The sequence below is a fragment of the Ictidomys tridecemlineatus genome, chromosome 6 (genome assembly GCF_052094955.1).
Source record: "Ictidomys tridecemlineatus isolate mIctTri1 chromosome 6, mIctTri1.hap1, whole genome shotgun sequence".
Taxonomy (NCBI): Eukaryota; Metazoa; Chordata; class Mammalia; order Rodentia; family Sciuridae; genus Ictidomys; species Ictidomys tridecemlineatus.
The window spans coordinates 137,283,465-137,306,590 of NC_135482.1; the positions used below are offsets into that span (position 1 = coordinate 137,283,465).

The 23,126-nt window shown below is 36.3% G+C and overlaps 1 protein-coding gene and 1 pseudogene across 3 annotated transcripts in view; both read right to left on the reverse strand.

Moving 5' to 3' along the window:
• Pibf1 (progesterone immunomodulatory binding factor 1) overlaps window positions 1–23,126 on the reverse strand; it is a 222,394-nt gene that overhangs the window by 18,166 nt on the left and 181,102 nt on the right. For all 3 annotated transcript variants that reach the window (XR_005732060.2, XM_078015798.1, XM_005324816.5), the window contains one exon: window positions 21,486–21,570. Coding sequence is in view for 2 of the 3 variants with exons in the window: in XM_078015798.1 (XP_077871924.1) it covers window positions 21,486–21,570 (85 nt within the window). In the remaining variant the exon portion in view is untranslated. The remainder of the gene's footprint in view (window positions 1–21,485; window positions 21,571–23,126) is intronic.
• On the reverse strand, window positions 11,789–13,598 carry LOC101972090 (26S proteasome regulatory subunit 4 pseudogene; annotated as a pseudogene).

The following is a 23,126-nucleotide window of genomic DNA, read 5'->3' on the forward strand; positions in this document are numbered from 1 at the left end:
CCTTCCTTCCTTCCTTCCTTCATTCATTCATTTATTTATTTGTGGTGCCGAGGATTGAACCCAGTGCCTCACATGTGTGAGGCAAGTGCTCTACCATTGAGCTATAGCCCCAGCCCTGACACATTTATTTTTTATGCTATTATTAACTGGATAAACTTAGGCAGCCTCCTCTGGTTCAATAAGCTTCAGTTTGCTAATTGATAAAATGTATGCTTGTGTTACCTTTTTGGATTTCTGCCAGTATGACAAGTATTTAGGTATGTTTATTTTGCAGCTTTACATATATTTAAGGATATTTCCTTTTCTGTTGATCTCCTTGGCCTATTTTTCTACTGGGTGAATGGTCATTTTCTTATACATTTCAAGGAGCTGTTGCTGAGGCTGGCTTTGAACCTGTGATTCTGCTCATTCAAGGGAAATTAGCCCTATATCATTGAGTGGCAATTTTTTTAGTTTATGTCTCTTTTTTCGCTATGCAAAACTTCTGATTATAATGTAGCTTAACATGTCGATTTTCTTTTATGACATTCTGCATGTTTTCCTTAATTTTTATGTTTTCTTTTTTTCCTTCACTTTTATAAACATTTAGATCTTCAGTCTGTTTGAAATTTATCCTGGCTCATGGTGAAAGGTATGGATTCAACACATTTCCTCCCAAGATGACTATCCTGTAACAACATCGTGTACTGAGAGACTGTTTTTTTCTCTACTGATGCTATCTTTATCATGTGCTAAACTTCCATAAGTATATGATTTATTTCTAGACTTTAAACTCTGTTCCAATGGTCTATTCATGTACCACGTCACACTGTTTTAGTGCTTAATGACTGAGGTATTTTTCTAGATTATTTCTGGAGATAGGTATTAGATTATGCCAAATTAAAAAAAAAAAAAACGATACGCCAGAATTAGAAAATGTATTTGTCCTATAAAACATAATCTTTTGGTAAGATGAAATCATCTTGACAGTTTTCTGGATTGTTCCTAACCTGCTTTGTTTTTATCCTTTGGTCTGTCTACTGGTTGCTGGCTCCCTCTTCTATTTATGACTCTGGTCTTACTGTTTAAACTTGAGTTTTGTATTTCATTTCCCTACCTTTTCTTGTCTTCTGTCTTACGCTCTCTCTCTTTTTTGGTACTGGGGATTGAATCCTGAGGAACTTAACCACTGAGCCACATCCCCTGACCTTTTTTATTTGAGACAGGGTCTTGCTAAGTTGCTTAGGGCCTTGCTGAGTTGCTGAGGCTGGCTTTGAACCTGTGATTCTGCTGATTCAGCCTTCCAAGCTGCTAGGATTACAGGAGTGAGCCACTGCACCTGGCCTCATTTCCCTTTGATTCTGCTTTTTCCCTTCTATGTCTGTTGTTTGCTGATTGGTCTGTATATGTATTTGTAGAAGTGTCTAATTATTTGTAAATACCATTTATTGCAGAGCAGTATGTGATTAGATGCAGAACCTATGATGTTCAAAGAAGAATGTCAAGTTCAACTGGATTCTTTTTCTTATACTCATCAATTGCTTAAAATTATGGCATTTATTTAGGTTCCTATTTACACCTTGACTTTATTATAGATATTTTCTTCTGCTTGGAGTTTCTGCCTTGTTCTTTTTTCATTGATAAAAACAATCAATTTTTTTTTTTTTATTACCTAAGATCATTTAGCTGCTGCTGCTGCTTCTTTTTTTTTTTTTTTTTGGTACCTGCCTAGCTTCTTAATCACACTGTTTAATGGGATCAATTTTCTACTGACTGTTTTAAAGATTATTGTGCAGTCATTATTCTGAAAAAAATAATTTTGTACATCTTGGCAAGTTCTATTATTTCTTACAAACTGTGTTATTGAATAACATACACTTTATGAATTTCTGAAAGTATTATGGAAAATATTGTGCTTTGACAGTATTACCTGTTTGTCTTCTAAAATAAATTTCTGAGAACTATGATGCATCTGAATCTTACTTCCTTGTACTTTCTTTTGTTTTGCTATCTTCTATTTAATTTACTTTTTCATATTCATTTCCATCTTTTTATACTTTTCTAAGTTTAGGAGGGTTCCCTGACTACTAGTCTTTCTTTTTTTTGTAATGAGTATTGAACCTAGTGGTGATTTACCACTGTGCTCTATCACCATTCACTCCACTCCATCCCCCTTTAAAAAAAATGTTTTTTGAGACATGCTCTTGCTGAAGGCCTTGCTAATTTGCAGAGGTTGGCCTCAAACTTGAGATCCTTCTGTCTCAGTCTCCTAAGTCACTGGGATTTCAGGTATGCACGACTGGGTTGGTGTGGATTCCTTGACTTTTATGATATCATTCTAATGGAGATACACACACACACACACACACACACACACACACACACACGCACGCTACTGAGGAGTAAACCCAGGGGAACCACTGAGCTACATCCCCAGCCCTCTTAATTTATTTATTTCTATTTTAAGACAGGGTCTTTCTAATTTGCTTAGGGCTCCCTGAGATACTAAGGTTGATTTTGAACTTGTGATTCTTCTGCCTCAGCCTCCCTAGTTGCTGGGGTTGAAGGTGTGCACCACCAAGCTGGCTCTAATGGCATTTTTACTTATAAAAACTTTGTGTCTTTGATTTTAGCCATTTAAAAAAATCATAAATGTTGTTCACCGATTCTTATAGAAATATTACTTTTTCAAATCTTTTTGAAGAAATTACAATAGTTTGTAAGATATTTTCTGCTCCAGACATTGTCATCCTGTGAGTAAGGGGGTCAGTTTCTATGTATTTTGATTTTCTTTTTCTTTTGTACTATCAATTTTCTTCTAGTATTTAGTTGTGTTCACTTTATGAATGAAGAATCTAATAACATTTTTTTTTCTTTCTGCCATAGGCCATTCATCTGAATGACACAGTTAAGTACAGTCTCTCTAAATATAGTGTACAAGACAATCTGTCTAGGGGCTTCACTCTAGGAACTTTAGGAAGAAAGCAGATTCTCTCCCTCAAATGACAAATGTGGAGGGTTCTAATCCACATTAGATTGGAACACCCCTATCTGGAATCTCTTAATTCTGGCCCATCCTAGCCTATTCTGACAGATGCCTCACCATTTTAGAAAGTCATTTCCAAAAACATTTTTAAGAACTCAAATATTTTAAAATTGTAGAAGCACTATTTGTTCAGTGTATAAATTCAAATATTGCAAATGTGCCTTGCTTCAGTCTTCTTTTCCTTTACCACTTGCTTGAGATCTTTAGATATTATTCTATAACACAGCCTGATTTATAATATCATTATAATAATCATTAGTTAACTCAGATATGCTTTTATACTGTTTTTTTTTTTTTGTAGTGCTGAGGATTGAACCCAATTCCTTGCACATGCTAGGCAAATAAATACTCTACCAACCTTTATACTAATTTTAAAAGATAATAGGGCTGGGCATTTAGCTCAGTGGTTCAGCATTTGCTTTGTATGTGCAAGGTTTTGGGTTTAATCCCCAGTTTTTTAAAAAAAGTTAATAATATATGTTGTAATTCTAGTATATCACACACACAAAATGATCATAACTATAAGAATGAATAAATCATGCATTAATATTAACAAATAAAGAAGAGTGTCTGATTGTACAATGGAAATCCAGAATAAAAGTAAAACAAAAGTACAGAAGTTATATTGCAGACATAATTCATTTTCAAAATGGAAGAGTTAAAGGAAAGGACATTCTTATGATGATGATGATGATGGTTACTGTACAGTCTCTGTGAGAGAGATAAACTGCTTTCTTGAATTCCAAAGCACATATCTTGGTCATTTAATATTAACTATTTGAAGAGAGTGGTGGCATATTAAAACAGCTCAACTGCAGAGCAGCTGTTTAACACTATTGCATAGTTGATGCCAATAAATTGCTCAAAGTTGTAAACTCTGCAAAGATGTTGGCAAGGGGACACATAGATAGCATTTCTTGATGAAAATAGCTCTGACAAGTATAATGCGAACTATGTGCTCCACTGGAGGTTAAATGGAAGTGCTTTTATGTAGGGATAACAACGCATCATAACAAATAAGTCAGAAAATTCTAATATCTCTTGCTTACAGAAACACAAGGTAAAAACTAATCTTGTTTTAAGCCAAGTACACACATATTTTGGATAAACTTCATCTAAAAGGTTATCTTAAAAAAGAATTTCATTATGCAAACTTTCTTGTTTTTTTCCTTTTGGTATTGGGAATTAAACCCAAGGTGCCCTTCCACTGAATCACATCTCCAGTAATTTCTTTTTATTTTTTATTTTTATTTAGAACCTTGCTAAATTGTCAAGACTTTGAACTTGTGATCCTCCTTTTTTTTTTTTTTTGAGAGGCAGGCAATCTACCAACAGAGTATATCACCAGCCCATGATCCTCCTATTTCAGCCTTTTGAGACTGGGATTAGAGGTGTGTGCCACCAAGTCTGGTTTATTATGGAAATTTCAAAGACACAGAATGTGGAGAGCAAAGCAATATTTTTTTTCTTTCTGTTATTTATTTCTTATATACATGACAATAAGAGAGCATAACAATATTAAATGCCCAGTTGCTACCACTCACTCACTTCAACAATTATCATCATTTTATCAATTAAATTTTCAAAAAAGCTTTATTGAGCTGGGAACCGTGGTGCATGCCTATGATCCTAGTCACTCAGGAGGCTGAGACAGGAAGATTGCAAGTACTAGGCCAGCCTCAATGACTCAGTGAAGCCCTCAGCAATTTAGTGAGACCCTGTTTGAAAATAAAAAATAAAAAGTGTTGGGGATGTAGCTCACTGGTAAAGTGACCCTGGGTTCAATCCTCAGTAAAAAAAAAACAAAAACAAAAACCAAAAAACATTATTGAGACAGAATTCACATACCAGATAGTCCATCCATTTAAACTATCCAGTGGTCTTTCATTTACAGACAGCCCCAAATTTACAACAGGATTTTCTAACTTAATGGTAATGGAAGAGGTATGCATTCAGTAGAAACTGGACTTTGTATTTTTGAATTCTGAATTTTGATCTTTTCTTAGGCTAGTGATATATGGTCCAATACTCTTTTGTGATACTGGGCTATGGCAGTGAGCCCCAGGTGCCATTCAACCAGGAATTGCCATGACAATACATTCTTCAGGCCCAATGTATTAAAAAATGTGTCAGTGGTGAGTCCCCATACAACCATTCTGTTATTTTACTTTCAGTATGACATGCGATATTTGACACATTAATATATAATAGGCTTCCTGTTACATAATTTTACTCAAAGAGTATGCTGATATAAGTGTTCTAAACACATTTAAGGTAGATTAAGCTAAGCTATGATTTTTGGTAGGTTAAGTATATTAAATAGACTTTTCTTTTTAAAACCAGGGTTTGAACCCATGGGAGTTTAACCAGTGAGCCACACCCCTAGCCCTTTTTATTTTTTATTTTGAGACAGGGTCTTGCTACATTGCTGAGGGCTTTGCTAAATTGCAGAAGCTGGCTTTAAGGTTTTGAATCTCCTGCCTCATCCTCCTGAGTTGAGAGGACTATAGGCATGCACCACTGAGCAGGGCTCAGGAGGGATTCTGAACAGGTTAACATTACAAAAATGGGGTGCATGCCTGTAATCTTAGCAACTGGGGAGGCTGAGACAGAAGGATCCCAAGTTCAAGGCCAGCCTTGGAAATTTAGCAAGGCCCTCAGTAAATTAGCTATCTCAAAATAAAAAGGACTGGGGATGTAGTTCTGTTATAAAGTGCCCCTGGGTTTAGTCCCAAGATCCAAAACATAAACAACAGGAAAAAAATCCCCCCAATTTTAAAAATAGGTAAGGGTTGGAAATGTAGCTCAGTGGTAGAGCTCTTACCTATCATGGGTGAGACACTGGGTTCAATCCCCAGCACAACAACAACAAAAAAGCTTACCTATTTATTTCTTTATTTTTATTTTTGTAGTCCTGGGATTGAACCTCAGGGCGCCATATTCCCTGCCCATTTTTGAGAAAGGGTCTGGATAAATTGTCCAGGTTGGCCTTTAACTTGGTATCCTACTGTTTCAACCTCTAGAGTAGCTGAAATTACAGGTGTGCTCCATGGTAAAATGTGTATTTTATTCAAAGCCATCCATCTCATAGTCTTAAATATATATATTTATAAAAGCAAACAACATTTTTTAAGGCAACACTCAGAGAATGGTATCAATATGTGCAAGTGCAAACTGCTTTTTTCCACAGCTCCTCATCTAAATGCTGGATCTCATTTATGGGCTAATCTCACCTACTATTGTCTCTTCACTTCAGGGGAAGTGTATAATGATTTAGGTCTGGAGGGAGGAAGACAGGAGACAGGAATTAACACTCACTGAGTATTTACAATGTCTTCGTGTTAAGTATTTTATGAAATAACTTAATTTTCACTCAAATGCCAAGAGATGGATATTATTTCAATTTTGTAGATGAGGAAACCGTCTTAGAAGGCTCAGAAATTTAGCCAAGTTCATTTAGCTACTAAGAAGTGAAACTAGCATTCAAATGCAGGTCTTTCTGGGTTCAAAGCTATCATTTATACAACAATGCAGTTGCCCTCTATCAACGCCTTTGATACACATAATTCAAGTCTGGAAGGGATCTTCAAGTCATTTAACCTAACTTCTATACACACCTTAAAAATCCTCTCTGTGTATACTGTATACATGTATTGAATTATACATACTATACCTCATAAATGTGTACACTATATGTCAATTTAAAAAAATAACACATCTCTTCAGACCATATAGCCACAGACCTCTGGTTTGAAAAATCAGCCAAATTAGCCATCAATGTAGCATTTCCTTACTAAATTACAAAAAAAAAAAAACAAACAAACAAACAAAAAAACAAATCAGGACCCAAACTGAAAACAAAGCAAAACAAAACAACATGAAAGGTGTCTCCTTCAGTTTTAATCCCAGTCTTTGGAGACATGTGTAACAAGTGCTGTTATTGCTTCTTTTGAATTTCTTATCTTTCTTTAAGCCTTATCTTCTCTAAACATCTCCAGTTCATTCATCTCTCTTATGACTGAAAAGAATTCTTTCATCATCCTGATTCTTTTCCTTAGATTGTTTCCTAGCATTAAAAGTTCTGGGTCCAGAACAGAATAAAGAAAGAAGTCCTGGCGAAGGCAGAACAGGACAAGGTCTAGCTACTCGGTATTCTAATGCATCTGAGATGAGATGACAACCACTCTGGGAACTATACCTTTCTGACTGAAGGCTTAGTGAGAGCTCCAGTGTTTACAAGTGATAGCAAACAGAGACAACAGTGCAGTCATAGCCTCCGGGACATAACTAACCACGTGAAACATTCTTTCCTGAGTCTGGATATGATCTTAAGGTCCACCTCATCAGTGATGCAGGTAGAGGAAGCCAGTGTTAATAAACTGAAGTAGACTCCTGAGCTGAAATCTACTGCCACTGTTGACTTAGAACAGAGTGTGGGAACTGGATTCTGTTCTGCTCTTTTGCCTAGACCCTTGACCTCATCTCATTACCAAATACCTTGGATTTCTGACTAGATGCCCGTCTTTGCCTTCTGGCAATCATGTCCCCATAATGCCTGGCTTTTTGATCAAGTGTACTGTTTTTCCTTCTAAAACAGTATCCATCTATAACAGTATTCATGCTATATAGTTTTAATATAATCTGATAGATTTTGATGCATATTTTGTTAATGTTTAGCATCAACTTCAGTCTCTAACCTCTGCCCTCCACTTTGAGTACTAGTCGGCAGAGTGTGGCTGGCCGTATCCATGTTGTATTCCTAGCATTTTCCTCTTAGTCATAGCTTCTTGATACAGGATCAATGACTGGTAAGTTTATATCAAAATACTGCCAATATGATCCCTGACAATTATGACCATGATTATCTCAGGTTGCTGGTGTTTTTTTTCTGACCACTACACATTTCCAGACACTTATCTCAGAGTTTTGAAGGTCTGTGTGCAAGTGCATATGTTTGTGTGTCCTTATGCCCTAGAATTGTTTGGTTAGTTATAAGCTGCTACTATTCTAAGAGTCATAAAACAGGGTTAGCAAGAGGTCATTTATTTGTTCTTTACTGATAAAAAGCAGAAGTAATATCCCCCCCCGTTTTTTTTTTTTAATTGGGGATTAAACCCAGGGGTGCTTTACCACTGATCTACAACCCCAGTCCTTTTTTCAAAATTTTTATTTTGAGATAGGGCCTCATTAAGTTACTTAGGGCTTTGTTAAGCTGTTGAGGCTGGCCTCAAACTTGTGCTCCTCCTGCGTTAGCCTCCCAAATTGCTGGGATTACAGGTGTGTGCCACTGTGCCTGGCTCTAGAGAAGTATACTTCAAGTTACAAGAAAATGTACTGCAAACTTCTAAAATGAAGTTGGAAAAATATACATTTCATTTTTAAAAAACAACAAGTAGAAATGACAGGTCTCTATGACCCATTATAGATGTGAAATGTGATATAAAAATTAAAAGGGTATATATGCAAAGAAAATATTTTTATGATGAGATATTATATTGCTTCATATAAGACAGACTTTTACTTACAAGATACAACAAAGGTATTTGTAATTTTAAAAATGATGAAAAAATTAAAGAAGAAGCCAAAATACTTATAGAAACCAAAACAATTTTGACCTAGTTACTAAGTTCTGTATAAATTCCATGGTCTATGGAATACAATCTGAAAGTGTCTTCTATGCAATTAAAATCTGAGGAGAGTTAACATATGACACAATGGACAATTGAGAGTGAGTTGTCACTTCTGTGAAATGCATACAAGACCATCACAGGATTCTTTTATTGCCCATGTTGGGAAAAAGGGGCCACCAGTCTTTGAGTGACAACAATACAAGATGGCGGCCATCATGGGCTTGGACAGTGTATGAAAACCAAATATTAGGGCCTTAAATAGAATGTGGATCTGAATACCTAAAAGCGTCCCCTTTATTTGTAACAAAAATTAATATGAATGGAGTTAAGAGTTTTAATGAAGTAGGGACCCAAGAGCCACATCAGTGCTAGCAAAATGGCAGAATTCATATAGCAAGAGATAGCTGTAGTGCTTAATGACGTCTAAAGAAAATATGAGGGCTGGGGATGTGGCTCAAGTGGTAGTGAGCTTGCCTGGCATGCGTGCGGCCCGGGTTCGATCCTCAGCACCACATACAAACAAAGATGTTGTGTCTGCCAAAAACTAAAAAAATAAATATTAAAATTCTCTCTCTCTCTCCCTCTCTCTTTAAAAAAATAAAATAAAAAGAATAAAGAAAATATGAAACTCCTTCAGCTACCAGCAAGACAGTATTATAGCAATTAATCAAAAAGAAAAATTACCCCCGCCACCACCATTTGATTTAAACAGTCTTCATTTTCCACAGTAGTACATTTTTTTTTTTAAATCCAGAGATGTTTAACCACTGAGCCACATTTCTAGTTCTTTTTATTTTTTGAAAGGGTCTCACTAAGTTGTTCAGGGCCTTGCTAAGTTGCTTAGACTGGCTTCAAACTGCAATCCCCCTGTTCCTGAGTAGGGTGCTATAACATAATTGATTTGAAAGCATTTTAAACTATTTGGGAGAAAGAAGTTATACAAATATAAAATATTTTAATTCCCTAAATTTTCTCAGATGTGAATTCACATATTCTTATATGTAAAAACTAAGCATTCTAAAACTTCATAGGGAAAATATAACTTACACTATGTATGTGGGCTTTAGGTTTTCACAACTTTCTTTAAAATACTCATTTACAATAGGTGTGGTGACATATCCTGTAATCCCAGCAACTTGGGAGCCTGAGGCAGGAGGATCACTAGTTCAAGGACAGCCTTGGCAATTTAGCAAGACCCTGTCTCAAAATAAAAAAGAAAAAGGGGTGGGGGATGTGTAGCTCAGTGGTGGAGTGAGTTCAATTGAACCCTGGGTTCGATCTTCAGTACTATAAGTAAATAAAAATAAAATATGAACTTATATCCATCAAGTTGAAAAAAATATTATTTATTTAAAATTTTTTTGGTACTTGGGATTAAACCCAGAGTCTCACATATACTAGGAATGTGCTCTACCACTGAGTTACACCCTCCAGCTTAAAAAAAAAAAAAAAAAAGGTTTAACTTAAAGAGCACCACTATTGATGAGAAATGTATGAACCTGAAAAGTAATTTTATTTTAAGGAAAAAAATAACAGACTTTCTGTGTTTCTTTTTCTTTCTTTCTTTTTTTTTTTAAAGTCATGCTGACTGTAAAATTTAACTACATAGGTGTATAAGAAAAACATGTAAAAAGGTATTCTTAAGAAAATTTCAAAACAGTTAAGTATGAACCAAAAAGAGTGACACACATATAAAAATATGCAATTTGTTGGAACTCTTTAAGAAGTAGATTGCCTAAGGGGCACTTGAGATGCTGAAATGTCCCTGAAATCTTCCGAGAAATCACAAAGAACATATGAGTTAGTATCCGGGAACATAAACATACCATAAAAGAATGATAATTATACTGTGACTTCACTTTTAAGAAACCTGGCTGACTGCAGGGTTTGTTTTCTTTTGTTAAGCCACATACACTGCCATAGAAGCAAGTTATCTAGGATAATGGGAGTCAGTCTAACATTCAGGCAAGTATGGGGCCTTGTACATTCTAGGAACTTAGTAAAGAGTGGTTGACTAATTCTGGTTAAATACTAACTGAAATGACTATGATCCCTGAGAGATGTTATTGGTAGAAATATTGAATAAGGGGACAGCAGATATCTGAGGTCTTAGAAACAGACGTCTTTTCTCTCTTTCTCTTTCTTTCTTTATGTGTGGTCCTGGGATTGAACTCAGGGCCTCATGCTTGGAAGGCAAACTCTCTACCACTGAGGTACACCTTCAGCCTGAAACAAATGCCTTCTATTCTACAAATATATATTATTCCTTAGAGGCTTAATAAGCTAGAGGTTGCTGTGGCTATGACTACTATGTCCTGAAGTTTAGGAGCAGTTCTATTCTAGACAAACATTCCAGACATGACTTCCTATTGGCTACTTTCAGACAGTTCTTTGGAATTGTTCTTGGGTGAAGGAGAGCTATGTGCTTTGTCCAGCAAAAATGGTATTAGTTGGGGCTGGGGTTGTAGCTCAGTGGTAGAGTGCTTGCCTAGCCTGTGTGAGCCCTGGCTTTGATCCCTAGCACAATGTAAAACTAAATAAACAAAATAAAAGTATTGTGTCCATTTACAACTACCAAAAAAAAAAAAAAAGTATTAGTTATCAGAATGCAATATTTTTTTAAAGGGGAGGGAATAAAGATATATTAAATGTCAATTTTTAAAGCTTTCAATTTGACAGTTTGCAATTATTACTGATGATTAAAAAGGGCCATAATTTGTTTAATAAACATTTAAATGAGTATTTGGATGCTAAATGCTGCACTAAAGGCTAATATACAATGAGAAATTTGGCACTCTATTGGGCAAAATGGATGCATAATTGTGATGTAACTCTTATGCACACTAATAAAAATATTAATAGGCATTAGGTATGAGGTAGAAAATGATGATTTTCTCTCGCCCTCTTTTTTTTTGATACTGGGGATTGAACTCAGGGATGCTTTACTACTGAACCACATCCCCAGCCCTTTGTATTTTTTATTTTGAGACAGGGTCTTGCTAATTTTAGGCCCTACTAAATTGCTGAGACTGGCCTTGAACTTGCAATCCTTCTGCCTCAACCTCCCAAGTTGCTGAGATTATAGGCATGTGCCACCATGCCAGGCTTTCTTAATTTTGAAGAATTGATAACATTTATTTTGTCTGTGAAAGAGCACGCTTTATTCGGAAGCAGAGAGCAGCACAGTGACCAAGAGAAGGTGCCCAATGGGCATCCTATACGTCGTACTCCAGAAGATACACAGGATGTTTTGCTAATAAAAATCAACAGGAACGTGGATTCTTCTGGGCAACTTCCCCAAACTCAACCCTCTCAGGGGTCAAGAAAACTCCTGAAGGCAACTATGGTTCACTAGAGACAGAGGCCCTCAGGGGTGCCTTCTTGTTTTTTATAAAGAACATTTTCTTTAGATTTTTTGAAGTCTTCATTTGTTACTTTAATTCTACGTTCTCTCAAGGCCATCAGACCAGCTTCTGTACAGATTGCCTTGATGTCAGCAGCAGAGAGGTCGTCCTTTGCCATAATTCAATCGTCCAGGGCTACGTCATCGGCCAGTGTCACGTCATCGGCCAGTGTCATCCGGCTTGTGTGAATCTGAAAGATGCGCTTCTTAGTCTTTTCATCAGTCAGGGGGAACTCAATCTTTCTGTCAATGCGATCTGGTCTGATAAGTGCTGGATCCAGAGTTTCTATTCGGTTTGTGGCCATGATAACTTTTACGTCTCCTCTTGAATCAAATCCATCCAACTGGTTCAACAATTCCAACACTGTCTGCTGAATCTCTTTCGTCTCCAGAATTTGATTCGTATCTTTTGGTCCCAATGGCATAGATTTCATCAATGAACACAATGGATGGTGCATGTTCTTCAGCAACTTGAAACAATTCCCGCACAAGTTTGGGACCGTTACCTAGTTACTTCCGAATAAGTTCAGAGCCAACCACTCTTAAGAAAGTGGCCGAGGTTTGGTTTGCTACGGCTCTGGCTAACAAGGTTTTACCTGTGCCAGGTGGACCATAGAGAATGACCCCCTTCGGGGGCTTTATACCCTTCTCTTCATAATATTCAGGGTGGGTGAGAGGAAGCTCCACAGATTCCTTAATTTCCTGGATCTGGTTGTCCAACTCCCCAATATCTGCATAGGTCTCCTGGGGGGCCTTTTTCACCTTCATCACTGTGACCAAGAGATCTGTATCATCCATTAGCACTCCTATCACGGCATGCACTTTGTGGTTGAGCAGAACTGAGCAGCCTGGTTCCAACAGATCCTTGTCCACAAATGAAAGGATGCTGACATAGTGTTCTAAGCCCACAGATGTGGACACGATGGCGTGATTGTCATCAATGATCTCTTCCAAAGTTCCTACTGACACTGGGGTCCCCTCAGATCATCCACCTTTGATCTTTCCTCCTCTTGCTTTTCTTCTAATGGTTTCATTTGTTCTTGATTTCTAATGAATTCTTCTTCCATGAGAAGATAATCTTTAATTCTTTCTAACCTCAGTAATTTCAAGCGGCACTGAGTGTGAGGTGTCACCAGTGGGAGTTTGCTGGCAGCATCTGGTCCCTTTGTTTTCTTCTTCTTTTTCCCACTCTGGTTGGTACAGGAGGTTCATATTTTTTTTTTCTTATCCTTGTCATTCTTCTTGCCACCTACAGGACCATGACCACCACTCTGACTTTGACCCATCTTGCCGAAGAATTGACAACACTTAAAGTGACCTTTGAAATGGGTGTAAATGAGGAAAGGGAATCTATTTTTTGAATTACTGTTACATGCCAGGAGCTTAATTACATTATTTAATCCTTATACAACTCTTCAAAGTAGATATTACCTTTATTTACAAATGTGGAAACAGTTTTTATTTTTGTTTTTTAAAATATGTATTTCCTTTAGTTTTCAGCGGACACAACATCTTTGTTTGTATGCGGTGCTGAGGATCGAACCCGGGCCGCCAGGAGAGCGCGCTACCGCTTGAGCCACATCCCCAGCCCCTGGAAACAGTTTTTAAAGGGATAAAATTATTACCTCAAGAATCTATAGCTATCAAGCAGCAGAGATGGGATATGAACCCTAGTCTTGTCTGTCTGATTGCTAGCTTTTCCTATAGTATTTAAAAATGCAGGTGATACAAGGAATATAAAGGTAATCCCAGCCTTAAAATTTAAGAACAGAGCTGAACATGTACACAGAGTAGAAGGCAGAATGGGATCAATCCAGCTGTCCATCTTCTCCATGTTTATACACCCAGGGTGCCAAGTGGTGCTAAAGAGAAATTACACAGAATGGTACCACTATAAATATATGACTTCTTAATGTGGGAATTCTTTCACTCATTCATTTGAGAACTATTTCAAAATTTTTCCTTCCTCAAAACTCTGGCCCTGCTGGGGAGACAGCTCAGTGGTAGAACACTGGCCTAGCATGCATGAGGCCCCAAGTTTAATCCCTAGTGCCATAAGGAAAAAAAAAACCCTGTGAAATAAAAAAGCACTACCACCACTACCACATAGCAAATAATAGTAATAAATAATCTTGTTCTGCTCTACATTAAAACAAAACAAAACTCTGACCCATTCATGCCTCTTTCCATTAAAAAACATCCATTAAGTAGAAACTCCTTAAATTATTACCACCAGTTAGAGTTTGGATGAGTGTCCTCCAAAAGTCCATGTGTTAAAGGCTTGGCACTACTGAGAGACGGTGAAGACAATTCAGGTAGGGCTTAGTCCAGGTCTTTAGGTCACAGGGGGCATATCCTTTAAGAGAATAGTGGGATCCCAGCCCCTTTCTCTTCCTCTTTTTCTTTCCAGCTATGAGGTGTGAAGTTTTGTTTTTCCATGTGTTCTCACCATGATATGATGTCTTGTGATGTAACCAGAAGCATCATGTACTGAAATTTCTAAACCATAGGTCAAAATAAACCTTTTCTCTTTATAACTTGATTATTGCAGATATTTGTTATAGTGTTGGAAAGCTGACTAACATACCAACAAATCTCCAAACTTACTTTTATCCTCACACAATTTTTCTACTCTTCTAATTGAAGAAAGGCGATACTTTGGTCTAAAGCTAAATCCCATCCATTTGCTGTAGCTCTCCTCCTTTCTTTTCCCCTGGCTTTTGGAGCTCCAATTAGGAGCCAGGTGTGGTGGCGCATGCCTGTAATCCCAGCAACTCAGAGAGCTGAAGCAGGGCGATTGCAAGTTCGGCGCCAGCCTCAGCAGTTTAGTAAGACACTAAGCAACTTAGTGAGATCTTATCTCAAAATATAAAAAATGAAAAGGGGGGCTGGGGATGTGGCTCAAGCGGTAGCGTGCTCGCCTGGCATGTGTGCCACCCGCGTTCGATCCTCAGCACCACATACCAACAAAGATGTTGTGTCCGCCGAGAACTAAAAAATAAATATTAAAAATTCTCTCTCTCTCCTCTCTCACTCTCTCTTTAAAAAAAAAAAATGAAAAGGGGTATAGGCGTGGCTCAGTGGTTAAATGCCCCTGGGTTCAATCCCTGGTAAGAAACAAACAAGATACTTTTCCTACTCTCAAAAATTTATTTCTGAGAAAATATGACCAAATACATATAAAGAAAAGCAGTATTAGGGACTAGGGAGTATAGCTCGGTACTGTTCGTGGTAGTACACCTGCCAACCATGGGAGCACTGGTGAGGCCTGGGTTCCATCCCCAGCACCACAAACAACAAACCACCCCTGCCCCACCCAGAAAAAAGCAGAGTTAGAAGTTCACCGGTGATCAGGAACTCTTATATAATTTAAGGCAAATATGAGTGTATGAAAACTAAAGGTAATTAATTAAGATTCCTGAGAGATAATCTCAAGAAAAATTCCACTCCAGGAGAGTACATTTCTTATACTCAAAATCTTTTAAACTAAATGTCTTCAGTTTTTATTGTTTACTAAGAGTGAGATCATGAGTTGATCGTTTTCCTTTTACCTCTTTTTTTTTAACCTGATTATTTAAGGCTAATATTTTATTTACACTAGGTCTTACTCTTAGTACCCTTGAAGACATTTAAGTATAAAACAGATATGACCTACCTGAAGGAAACAGAAAAAAGTTATTCTAAGGAATCAAAAGTAAAACATGGGAAAAACATATGATAATACCTGGATAAGACATTCAGCTTTGAGTTTTCTGGCAACTAAGACAAAAAGGAAACATATTAAATTATAAAGTTTTCATTTTTTGACAAAAATAAAGATATAACTTCTTCTACAGAGGCAAAAACTTTCCTGGAACTCATGCAAGCAATAACTCTTCCTGAAATCTGATGTCTAAACAGAACTAAGGAGAAAGACTTTTTTCTCCCCTGGGAAAAAAAAATGGATTTACTTCTAATTTTGACAGTGTGTAATCATGGTTGAATCATTTAACTCTTATCAGCATCAGTTTCATCTGTAACCAGGGGGTGGAGGGGACATTGGTATTTACCAGTGGACTGTAGTAAAGATTAAATTAGATAATATATGTGGAAGTATTTAGTAGACTGCCTTAAGTACTTTTACAAAACAAAGAGAAATCACACCAGACTTTGTTTTGATCTTCTTTCTGTAAAAGCTGAAGGCATGATAATAAATTGTGCATGAATGGAAGGAATTTTATGAAGAGAGCGATCTTGTCTTTTCTCCCCAGGCGGAATATCTGAGACAAAGAGAATTTCTTTTTTATTGGTGGTGCTCACTCAGGACAGAACTTCTTGCATGCTAGGCAGGTGCTCTACCACAGTCACACCCCCAGCTTTCTCCACTCTGATTTATGGTTTCACTGAATAAGGGGACAAAATCTGGAGAATTTAAGCCAGACACAGTGGCTTAATACCTGTAGTCCCAACTACTCTGAGGCTGAGGTGGGAGGATCACCTGAGTTTATGAATTTAAGACCAGTCTGGGCAATATAGACCTCAAAACAAAACAAAACAAAACAAAACAAAACAAAACAAAACCAAGGCAAACAACAAAAACCCAACCCTCTCTCCAAAAACCCTTGAATTTAGAAGAGAACTCAAATTCAATTTACGATAGAAAAAATTTTTTAAAAAATATCTTTTAGTTTTCAATAGACCTTTATTTTATTTATTTACATGTGGTGCTAAGAATTCAACCCACGGCCTCACACATGCTAGACAAGTGCTCGCCCACTGAGCCACAACCCCAGACCCTCAATTTATGATAGAAATTTTAAGTTAGCATTTTATAGTGCAAATCCTTTTTTTTTTTTTTTGGTCCAGGGATTAAACCCAGGAACTCTTAATCATTGAGCCACATTCCCAGCCCTTTTAAATATTTTATTTATATATTACTTTATGGCTTAGTTGCTGAGGGTCTTGCTAAATTGCTGAGGCTGGCTTTGAACTCATGATTCTTCAGCCTCCCAACCTGCTGAGATTATAGGCGTGCTCCATTGTCTGGTTTAAGCAAATCCTTTAACTTAACATATTGAAGGCAGCTGAACTTTGTACTCCAAAAAGACAACCTAAAATGCTATTTTTTCATACCTACTTTCTCTTTGTATTTTTATATCATTTAAAAACTATTAAAAAACATAATATCAGACTAATATTTTTGTAAAGAAAAGTTAAGGCTAAAAATCACCTAACACTTAACTCATAATTACAAATATATGGAACTATTTCCTGAATATATAAATACTAAAAACTTATAGCACTGGAAGCCAATATGCAGTTTTGAGAATCTTTAGAATACAACTTAACTCTCAGCATGGGAATAGATACTTTTAAGTCAATATTTTTGAGCTAATACTAATATAGAAAGTATAAACTCTTTGTGGGCAGGTTTCAAATGTTTTAGAATTTTTTGTTTAGAATTGTCCTACTTGGCCAGGCACAGTGGTACATGCCTGTAATCCTGACAGCTCGAGGCAGGAGGATAGCAAGTTCAAAGCCAGCCTTAGCAATTTAGTGAGGCCATAAGCAACTTAGCAAGACTCTGTCTCTAAATAAAATATTAAAAAGGGCTGGGATGTGGTTTAGTGGTTAATGCCCCTGGGTTCAATCCCCAGTACCAAAAAAGAAAAAAAGAAAAAAGAAAAAAAATTATTCTACCCGTTTTCTTTTTTTCAATTAATTTCATTTTCACCAAGTGAGTTGGTGATCTCATTCACATTACAGGAACATGTACAGCCTCATCATAACTAAGTAACTGCTGAAAAGTCAAGCTAGAGCTCTTTAACAAAATGAGAAACTTTAAAATGTTCGCTTGGTCTCTTTTTAAATTGCTCATTTGAATTGTTGAAATTTTATTGATTAAAACTATGACTTAAATTAGGTAATTTTTCCAGGCCCTTGATTAATGTGATGCAAACTAGTAGCCTTGGGTACAAACTGTCAAGAGGCAGTGGCTCTTGGGTGTTGACCCTGCACTTGGCACTGCCCTGAGAATGGCGGCCTCCTTAACATTTTGTGCTCTAGGTGCCTTACTTGCCTCACTCTAGTAATGGTTCTGATTTTCACTTTCAAAAAATATTTATCAAGCGTTAGAGGGAAGAGGGGTTAGGGCTTAGTTCAGTAATAGAGTATTTGCCCAGCATGTTCTAGACTCTGGGTTTGATCCCTAACATAGAAAAAAAAAATCGGTTATTTATTTACTTATTTACTTGTGGTGCTGGGGAGCACCACACTGATCCATATTCCTAGTCCTTTTAAATTTTATTCTGAGACAGGGCCTCAATAATTGCTGAGGCTGGGCTGGGGAGGTGGCTCAAGAGGTAGCGCACTTGCCTGGCATGCGTGCGGCCCGGGTTCGATCCTCAGCATCACGTACAAACAAAGATGTTGTGTTCGCCAAAAATCCGAAAAATAAATATTGAAATTCTCTCTCTCTCTCTTAAAAAAAAAAATTGCTGAGGCTGGCCTTGAATTAGCAATCCTCTTTCTTTAGCCTCCAGAGTTACTAGAATTGCAAGTGTATGCCTTGGGCCCTCAATTATTTTTATCTGACCCTTATCTATTGGTTATTCTGAGCATGTGAACTTCAAAACCATAAATATTCATAAGTGAATAAATCAGTATTCATTCAATGCTATGTAGACACTTTGTTTTGTTGGGCAAATGATCAAGTGAATGGCCAAGCATTTCCTGGAGTCAATAGTGGTGATCTTTCCATATAACCAGTCTGCATAGACCTTTGCATTTTAACACACTATGCATGTTGGTATTTAATGGTTCTTAGAAAAAGATAACAAACTTAGGTCTGATTTTCTTTACTAAGCTTTAATTTTTACTTTGCTTAAAAAACAAAAACCACTGCTTTTCTTTAGATGGCTGGTATTATGAAGAGCCCAACATTAGATTATTAACTATAATTTCCAATTGAAGATATACTGTCAAATACATAAAACTACCTTATAATTATTTAATTAGATATGCACCTATACAAATTTCACTAATGTCTTGCAGTAGCAGGAAATGCATATAAGTAAAACTTTTCAGTTATTATTTGGTCTCATTTCAAGTGATTGCAAATATGACATAAAATATATGAATTAAAATTGCTTTTATGCAGTGTGTAGCATATTTCTTTAAAATCAAATGAGAACCACCACTCTAAAGAAAGAAAGAAAGAAAGAGGAAGAAAGCAAGAAAGAAAGAAAGAAAGAAAGAAAGAAACTGTTATGCAGCTTTATGAAAAAAATGTTGTTGATATGACTGACTAGACATCAGTAATTATTATACTCTGTTAAATATTCAACTTCAAAAGCATGTGAAAATTCCACATAATGAATGAATCAGGCTTTCACAGCAGAAAAACAATGATTTGAAGGCAGAATTCTAGGAATAAGTGGGGGAAAAGAAAAGAAAAAGACTGGGGATGGGATGTAGTTCAGTGGCAAAGTACCCCAGGTTCAATCCCCAGTACGAAACAAACAAACAAATGAAGTCATTTCTAAGATTGAGACAATCCTTCAATTCCTCTGACACCATTTCTAAGATATGTACCTTAAAACTACTTCCAGTAATAGTCCTTAATATATCTTTCTCAAAATATATTTATAGTAACTTCTTCCTAAATGGCTGGAATACCTTTTCCAGACTAGGAAACAATGTTTTTAGGATACTCTTGAGTCAGTGATCTGCTTTGAATGTATCTTTCTCTTTTAGGATACAAAAATGATAAAGATGGCTAAAATGAGGCATTAGATAGTCCAGTGGTAAAAATGCTTTGGATTATAAACTAGGATTAATAATACCAAATGTTGTCTAGGATGCATAGTTACTAGAACTCTCATTCATTGCAGGTAGAAATACAAAAGTATACTCATTTTGCAGGGTGTGGTGGCACATTCCTGTAATCCCAGCAACCCAGGAGGCTGAGGCAGGAGGAAGATCACAAGCTCAAGGCCAGCCTTAGTGATTTAGCAAGGTCCTAAGCAACTATGTGAGACCCTGTCTCTATATAAAAAATTAAAAGGGCGGGGGATGTGGTTCAATGGTTAAGCATCTTTGGTTTCAATCCCCTATACCAAACAAACACAAAACCCCACTAATTTTGGAAAAGTCTAGCAGTTTCTTATAAACATTCACTTTAATTACCATTTACTCAGTTTGTGTCCCAGGGTATGTACCCAGAGAAATGAAAACTTAGGTTTACACAAAAATCTATATACAGCTATTTTATTCATAGATTAAATTAAAGCTGCTTTATTTATAATTTCATAATATATTACATCAAAATATTAATATAATAAATCAATAATTACAATATTAATATACTATATTATTTTATTTGTATACATCTGAAAATGGAAATGACTTAAATATCTATCAACTAGTGAACAGACCAACAAACTGTGGTAGGCCTATAAAACGAACTATCCCATTCAGTAACTGAAAAAAGCCAGACTCAAAAGGCTACATATTGGGGCTGGAGTTGTGGCTCAGTGGTAAAGCACTTGCCTAGCATGCGTGAAGTGCTGGGTTCGATCCCTGGCACCATATAAAAATAAAACAAACAAAATAAAGGTATTATGTCCATCTACAAATTAAAAAAATACTTAAAAAAGGCTACATATTGACAATTTTTATTTTTATGACATTATATGAAAGATAAAACTGTAGAAAATAGATTAGTGGTTGTTAAGGCAGGGGATTAGGGAAAAGGGGCAACTACCAAGGGTGCATGGGAGACTTTTTGGGGTGGTGAAATTATTCAGTATATTGACTGTGGTAGTAGTTACAGATTGTACGTTTGTCAGAAAAACCAGAAATGTATGCCAAAATGAGTGAATCTTACTGTTTGTATATTATACCTTAATAAATAAGACTAACAAAACAAAACAAAACTGGGCATTTATCTTGGGTACTAACTAGCATTTGGCAAGCCACTTAAAACTCATTTTTCTTCCTACAAAATGGGGATAATTATTTTAAAAGATTTCTATTAAGGAACAAATGAAATAAAATAAAAGAACTACATGAACTTTAAAGCTCAATACAAATATTGTATATTAGGAACTTGGAGTCCACTCATACATAGACAGAGGCACACTAAAGAAAGTTATTGTCTCATGGCAGAAAGAGACAAAATAGATAATGAATAAATAATGTGGAAATTCATTGATAGAAATGTGAACAAATCAATACTGGTCTACAAGAGAAAGGGCATTCCAGAAATAAGAATTGACTCTAAGAATAAAATATATCACAAGTTGAATGAAAAGGGCCAGATCACAGTGAGATGCAAACATGAGAAGTTGTTAATGAACAGAGTCAACTGGGATCCAATAATCCTAACCCAACATGGATTCTGAAAATGCTTAAAATGGTAAAAATTATTATTAGATGGAAAAAGTACCTCACGATGATTTAGAAGTTGTTCTAAATCTAGTGCCATTTGATTCTTCATCTGTAGTAAAGCTGACTTTTCTTTATTTAAGTTGCTAGAAAAAAGAAACAACCCAAAGTTTTAATAAGTGATCATGCTGGTGTAAATTTAGTTAACAAATATTAAATAGCAAAATAGTAAACATAAAGATAAATTAAATTTGATTTCAAGTTGGTTTGACTTAAAAGATAAATTCAATTTGTAGTTAATAAAGATATCAGACCTGTCATTTTAATGCTTAATTTAATGATTAGCCTAGTCATTTTGTCAAAAGACCTTTTTTTTTGGTATCCGGATTGCATAGCCCTTTTTATTTTGAGACAGGGTCTTGCTAAGTTGCTTAGGGTCTTGCTAAGTTGCTGAAACTGGTTTTGAACATGTGATCCTCTTGCCTTGGCCTCCAAGACACTAGGATTACAGGTGTGCACCATGATACCAAGCAGAAGAGTCTTTCAACAATCATTTGACAATGAAAATGAGAGGATTTCCACGAACACTTTCTTGCCTACCATAAGCATAAAAATCAGTGTTTTAAATTTGACTATTTATTCATAAAATGTAAAAAGAAAGTAAGACTAAAGATAAAAAGAAATTACGTAAGTGTAAAACATTAAAACACAAAATATAGGAGGTCATATTAAAATATTTATACTTAAAAACTAAAAGTAGTATTTTTAAATTTACTGCACACTAAATTACCAGGTATAACTGAGTTAGGTAAATGAATTAGTTTGTGATACACTTGGGAAAATAATTTTTGTCTCTGAATTCTTAGTTCAATCTTAAGTTTCTAAGTCTGCACTATGAATTTTCCCTTGATGTGACCAATTTTCTGACAGAAGAAGGGGAAAAAGTATCTATGGGCTTAATTATAAGGACATATTAATATTTTAAAAGAGAAATATTTGGGGCTGGGGATGTAGCTCAAGCGGTAGCGCGCTTGCCTGGCATGCGTGCAGCCAGGGTTTGATCCTCAGCACCACGTACAAACAAAGATGTTGTGTCCGCCAAGAACTAAAATAAATTAAAGAGAGAGAGAGAGAGAGAGAGAGAGAGAGAGAGAGAGAGAATCAGCGGACACAACATCTTTGTTTGTATGTGGTGCTGAGGATCGAACCTGGGCCGCACGCATGCCAGGCGAGCGCGCTACCGCTTGAGCCACATCCCCAGCCCTGGGACCTGCTTTCTATAGTCTATAGTTTTACTATTCAACATACAGAAATTAGAACAATTAAGTGAAATATTCTTCTAATGCCATCAGAATAAATTTACTCAATCAGTACTCACAAGAATTAAGAAAAGCAATAATAAACCATAGTAACATAATTCCTGAAATGTTCAGACAAAATTTACAAGGGTAAAATTAATGAGAATTGTTTTGCTAAATATATAAAACATCTTTATGCTATACTTTAAGAAAATGGAAAGCTTTTTTTTTTTTTTTGGTACTGGGGATTAAACTCAGGGGCACTAGACCACTGAGCCACATCCCCAGCCCTATTTTGTATTTTATTTAGAGACAGGGTCTCCCTGAGTTGCTTAGTTTCTTGCAGTTGCTGAGACTGGCTTTGAATTCACAATTTTCCTGTCTCAGCCTCCCAAGCCAACTGG